Here is a 6000-nt window from a genome sequence, read left to right as displayed (position 1 = left end):
TTTACCACAGGTGGACACCAATCAAGTTGTAGAAACATCTCAAGGATGATCGATGGAAAGAGGATGTACTTGAGCTCAATTTCGAGTCTCATAGCAAAGGGTCTGAATACTTATGTAAATAAGGTATTTCTGTTTTTAATTTTTAATACATTACTAAAAACCGGCTTTTGTTTTGTCATTATGGCGTGTTGTGTGTAGATTGCTGAGGAAATTTTTTTTTTTAGAATAAGGCTGTAACGTAACTAAATTAGGAAAAAGTCAAGGAGTCTGAATACTTTCCGAAGGCACTGTATATAGTGGATGTAGTGAGTAACTGGGACTAGAAGCATGTGGAGTGTTCATTTCTGGTCTAAATGTGATACTCTGTCTGATAAATATGATTATAAATATGTGATTATAAATATGTGATGAGAAATATGTGGCAGATAGCCTAGCGGTTAAGAGCGTTGGGCCAAAGAGTTGCTGATTCGAATCACCGTGCCGACTAGGCTTCTGTGAGTCGCTCTGGATAAGAGCATCTGCTAAATGACAAAAATGTCAATGTGAGTGTTTTTGTCACAGAGGAGAAGGCCATGACAACGTATGGGTCTCGGTCTGAGGGTGATCACCTGCCATATACAAACAGAGAAAATACAAGGGTTTGTGCAATGTTGACACGTGCAGAAACATTTCAGTCTTTGTATCCAAGATCATGACGGTATAAAGTTGTGTAAAATGGGGCTGCAGAACTTTACAATGACAGAGATATTGAAGGTGTTCCTTTAAGATTTACAGCCATGGTGCTGTGTGTGTGTGTGTGTGTGTGTGTGTGTGTGTGTGTGTGTGTGTGTGTGTGTGTGTGTGTGTGTGTGTGTGTGTGAAGCCTGAAGGAGTCTGATCAATAGGTGCTGTAGTAGGGACAGAATTATCCTCACACCTACAAGGGCCGCACTAAAATAGCAAGTGTGTGCATACTTAATTCTCCCACTGTCTGATTTTTCAAAGAACCTGGGTTATTGACAGAGGTCATTCTGATCCATCCACTTATATACATTTGATCATGATGAAGACGTGTCAAACCTCACACACCGTTATGAGGTGTAAAGTTGTCAGTGGGCCAGCGAGAGGGAGAGCGAGAGAGGGAGGGGGGCGGGGCGGACGGCGACAAAGAGAAGGCGCTGCTTTCTGCTGCTGTGCAGTCGGATTACCTCTGCAGTGTGAGTCTGCAGATCCACTCCAACCCACCTGGGGGACACACCTGGCCCACTGACAGAACCACACACACTTTCACTGTCATGTATTCACAGGACTGACAAATATAATGAAGAGCTGCACATAAAACTAGTCCAACCCCAATCATAGAATTTAAACCCAGCATGTATTAGCTATGTACTTTTCTTTTGGTGATCATGGTATTGTGGGCATCATTTGTTTCAAAAAGTTGAAGCCTATAGGCCGAGGTCTACTGTAACGAACATGGCACGTAATCCCATTGTGGGCACTCAGAAATCAAGAGTAAATAATATCATACAATTGGACATTTGGGTGAAAATTCAAGAAGCCTATCATCCGCTGTATCATGGCGTTTTTGTGGTTAGTCTGTGTGATAAGGAAGGAGGGGTGATGACGATGGCGAAGATGATGTCTCTTTAAAGAGAGAGATTGTTCCTGCTGAGTTGTTTCTCCTCCCGCGGTATAAAAGCTCATCTCTCTTCACCCTGCCGCAGTCTGCATCCGGCTTAGAGATGAGCTACCCACTGGACCACCTCTACGGCCACGGATCCTACCGCAGGACACCACAGGGACACTCTGCCCGGCCCGCCGCTTCCCTCTCCTCCTCCGGCTACCACTCCCAGCCATGGACGACCTCCCAGCGCCACCGCCCGGCCTACAGCCAGGTAGCCTCTGCAGACAGCTTGGAAATCTTTAATGGCGACATGACTCGGAGGAACGAGAAGGAGATTCTGCAGACACTCAACGACCGGTTCGCGGGTTACATCGACAAGGTGCGGAACCTCGAGCTGATTAACTCGAATCTGGAGCAGGAAGCGGCTGCACTGCGACAGAGCCAGACCGGGCGCGCTACGGTTGGAGAGCACTATCAGCGTGAGCTGGGGGACCTGAGGGTTATGGTCCAGCAGTTGACCGGGGAGAAGGCACGCACACTCTTGGAGCATGACCACCTTGAAGAGGACATCCAGCATGTGCGGACTAGGCTCGAGGACGAGGCACGCAGCCGGGAGGAGCTGGAGGCCGCAGCACGCGTCATGAACAAGTATGTGGATGAGTCTGGGCTTGCACGGCTGGAGCTGGACAAGAAGCTGTTCGCGCTGCAGGAAGAAGCCGCGTTCCTGAAGAAGAACCACGAGGATGAGGTGGCCGAGATGCTCGCACAGATCCAGGGTACACAGGTGAGGTTCGAGGCTCGAGACACGATCAAGGCGGACGTGACGAGCGCGCTGCGGGAGATCCGCGCTCAGCTGGATGGCCACGCGACCAAGAGCGCAATGCAGGCAGAGGGATGGTTCAAAGGTGAGAGGTGCAAATTTATATCAATCTACCTTAATACCCACCTGTCTTTTGGTCGTGAGAAAGCCAGTTTTATAGTCTTATAGGACTATAACGTGTGCGTGCGGTGACGCGTCATTGTTCGCTGTTCATGGTGCTGAATTTGGGAGCGCTTTGGTTTTACAATCAAATAGGCTAGTGGCCTATTTGATACATACATACATAGTGGTGCATCTAGGCTATTATCAATCCCATTTGGGACATTGATGCCTCGTAAGATCACAATTGGAAGCGAACTGCTTTAAACTCTCTAGGCTATATATTCAGCTAAACCTGCGTAAGCATCCTCCTATGAGTGCATACCAATTACTATAATGCCACCTTGAGTGACAAGGGTACTTTCGAATCAAACGCCATAGTTATGAAATGATAGGCTATAATTGCATTTGGAAAAAGTATTGGATGTGAATAATGTGATGAAATAGCCCACTGGTTCATTTTATGGAGAGGACTAAGTGTTCTGTCTGGTGTAAACTCGTGTCTTCTACCATCTGTCCACCTGCAGACCTGTTTGGAAAATCTTATTACTGTTCATCATGCATTCCTGCTGCAGGCAACTATGAGTCAGCAGTATTAGGTCCCTAAAAACACAGATGGCTCATTCAAGACTCCTTGGAAGATTCTTTTGACAAGATTTTCATCGATATGTTGTTTAGTGTCATGTATCTGAGTCAGACCTCTGACAGACAGGCACTGTCAAGGTCACTCCTTCCTGGAGAAGAGGATGTGTGTTCTCAATTACAGACCTTTACTAAAGCTCAATACAGAAAAGCATTCAGGCACCTGGCCAGTCCTAAGACAGGAGACTGTTTTATAATTTTGGGTTACAGCCCCTGTCCCCATGACCTCTAACACCCTGCCTCTGACCCTATCCACCCCCCACACCTTCTGAAGTGCGTATGGAACGGTTGGCGGATGCAGCTCACTCTAATAAGGATGCAATCCGCGGTGCCCAAGAGGAGATAGCCGAGTATAGACGGCAGCTGCAGAGCCGCACCATCGAACTGGAGACCCTCAAAGGAACCAAGGAGTCTTTGGAGAGACAATGCATGGATAGTGAGGACAGACACCATGGGGATATCCACTCCCTACAGGTACACTCCTCTGCCTGACTGACCATCTGTCTGGCTTTTCTCTTTCTCCTTCATTCTGACACACATTGCTCACAACGTGTGTGTGTGTGTGTGTGTGTGTGTGTGTGTGTGTGTGTGTGTAGGAGACCATCCACCAGCTGGACGGTGAGCTGAAGAGTACTAAGTGGGAGATGGCCAGTCAGCTGAGGGAATATCAGGAGCTGCTGAATGTCAAGATGGCTCTGGATATAGAGATAGCTGCCTACAGGTGGGTCAGGGGATAAGGGGGAGAGGTTAAGGGTGTTCAGACTGGCTCTGAACAACCTTGCTCTTGGAATATATATATATATTTTAACAGGAGACTGTATTGACACACCCAACTCGGACTATATTTCCCATGTTCTTCCCCTAAACAGGAAGTTGCTGGAAGGGGAGGAGACTCGGTTCCTATCTGGGCCAAGCCTGTTCTCCTACTCCTCCGTTCACCTTAAGCTTAAGGGGGAGGAGCTCTCAGACACAGTCATACTGGAGGAACAGACGGATGAGACACAGGTCACTGAGGTGACAGAGGAAGGAGAGGAAGAGAAGGGCGAAGAGAATGAAGAGGAAGTAAAGGATGAGGAAGAGGATGAGACCAAAGCTGAGGTAGGAGAGGGGGAAGGATCTGAGGATAAGGGAGGAGAGGAGGAAGAGGGTGATAAGGAGGAAGGGGAAGGATCTGAGGATAAGGGAGGAGAGGAGGAGGGTGATATGGATGAAGAGGAAGGATCTGAGGATAAGGGGGAAGAGGAGTCAGGTGAGGAGAAAGAGAAGTCTAAGTCACCTGAGGAGACTGCTTCTCCATCTAAGTCTCCCACCAAAACCCCCCAGCCCAAATCTCCCGCCGTCAAATCCCCTGAATCCAAATCACCCCCAGCCAAATCTCCCCTCCCCAAATCACCCGCCAAGTCTCCTGCCCCCAAATCTCCAACGGAGAAATCTCCCCAGCTCAAATCCCCAGAGTCTAAGTCCCCTCCTCCCAAGTCCCCCCTCCCCAAGTCTCCTGAACCCAAGTCCCCCATCCAGGAGAAGGCCAAGCCCCCTGCAGAAGACAAACCAGCCAAGGAGGAGAAGAAAGAGAAGGAACAACCCCAGCCTGTAAAAGAGGAGGAGAATAAACAGGAGCCAGAACCCAAGGAGAAAGAGAAGAGTGGGAGCGAGCCTAAAGAGAAGGCTGAGGAGAAGACAGACAAACCAGATCCAAAGAAGGAGAGCAAGCCAGAGGAGACCCCAACACCTGCCCCTCCTGCCGCCGCCTTGGCCAAGCCTGCAGAGGAGAAGCCCGCCCCCGCCAAGGAGAGCCCCGCCCCTGCTAAGAAGGAAGATGAGAAACAGGCCCCATCCAAAACAGATGACAAACCTCAGGCAGAGTTGAAGCCTGCCCCCAAAGAATCACCAGAGAAAACAGAGAGCAAGAAAGAGAAGAAACCAGAGCCCAAAGAGGAGGTGAAGGAGGACAAGCAGGAGGCCTCTAAAGGGTCCGACAGTAAAGAGGTTAAGGATACGAAGGTGGAAGGTAAGGCAGAGAAGGACGAAAAGTCCTCCAGCACTGAGGTCAAAGAGAAAGCCATGAAGTGAATCACTAACGCGTTGTGTATGAGCCTAGAGTGAGAGAGAGAGAGAGAGAGAGAGAGAGAGAGACGCCAAAGAACTATCGGGGAGGGATGGGAGGGGGAAGGGAGGGAGGCTACTGAAGATCTGAGAAGCCTTTGTAAAGATAGGCCAGAGCAGAGTAGGAGACAAACAATAAACAAGCAAAGCAATAGTGTTTCTCTAGTTCCTAATCCCTGGGTACTCAACCCTGATATGATGCTTCTTCTAATGTATGACTGTAAAGAATGCAGAATGCTCTAAACTCTATCTGAATGTGTCTGACTTCCCAACAATAATATCAAGTGCATTAAAATAGCAACATCGCTCTGGCTGGGAGCACAGCACAGGGCCATGTACCTTCTGAAGCCTTCAAGGGCAAAGATGTCAACAAATGTCTATAAAAGATTGTGTCAGGTGAATATATTGTACTGTATGTGTATATTTATGACGATATAAATTAGTATATTATATTGACTATAAAAAGCAAAGAGACTATGAACCCGCTCATTGTGCACCTTAAACAGCTCCCTGTCTGATGGTTATGCTGAGTCACTGTGCTGTGGTTAGTATGCTAGGTCAGGGAGGAGAACTCTGAAGTCAGGGATGACTGTGCCATGTATAAACTGCTGAGAATATGCAATATAAACTGATGTAACTAATAAAATGTTCAAACTGAACAATTTCTGTGTGTTATTATTATTATATCATTCTAATACTAAAATATACTGATTTGCCTCAGTGATGGTTT

At 47.8% G+C, this 6000-nt stretch overlaps 1 protein-coding gene across 1 annotated transcript; it reads left to right on the top strand.

Annotated features, from left to right (window-relative positions):
* The first annotated feature begins 1591 nt into the window (after positions 1–1591).
* On the top strand, positions 1592–5926 carry LOC118393297 (neurofilament medium polypeptide-like). Its single transcript, XM_035785857.2, has 4 exons — positions 1592–2511; positions 3442–3641; positions 3764–3888; positions 4037–5926. The coding sequence occupies exons 1-4, from the start codon at positions 1725–1727 to the stop codon at positions 5235–5237; spliced, it is 2313 nt and encodes a 770-aa protein (XP_035641750.1). The 5' UTR covers positions 1592–1724; the 3' UTR covers positions 5238–5926.
* The last annotated feature ends 74 nt before the right edge of the window (positions 5927–6000 follow it).

The sequence above is a fragment of the Oncorhynchus keta genome, chromosome 14 (assembly GCF_023373465.1).
Source record: "Oncorhynchus keta strain PuntledgeMale-10-30-2019 chromosome 14, Oket_V2, whole genome shotgun sequence".
Lineage (NCBI taxonomy): Eukaryota > Metazoa > Chordata > Actinopteri > Salmoniformes > Salmonidae > Oncorhynchus > Oncorhynchus keta.
Note: the sequence above shows the minus strand (reverse complement) of the source record. Positions and strands in the feature narration are given on the sequence as shown.

What these genes read in the sequence shown, in the direction of transcription:
- LOC118393297 (XM_035785857.2), top strand. Translation starts at nt 1,725, where the DNA reads ATGAGCTACCCACTGGACCACCTCTACGGCCACGGATCCTACCGCAGG. An exon ending in GGCAGAGGGATGGTTCAAAG is followed by an intron (nt 2,512 to 3,441) that starts GTGAGAGGTGCA and finishes CACCTTCTGAAG; the next exon opens with TGCGTATGGAACGGTTGGCG. An exon ending in GGGATATCCACTCCCTACAG is followed by an intron (nt 3,642 to 3,763) that starts GTACACTCCTCT and finishes GTGTGTGTGTAG; the next exon opens with GAGACCATCCACCAGCTGGA.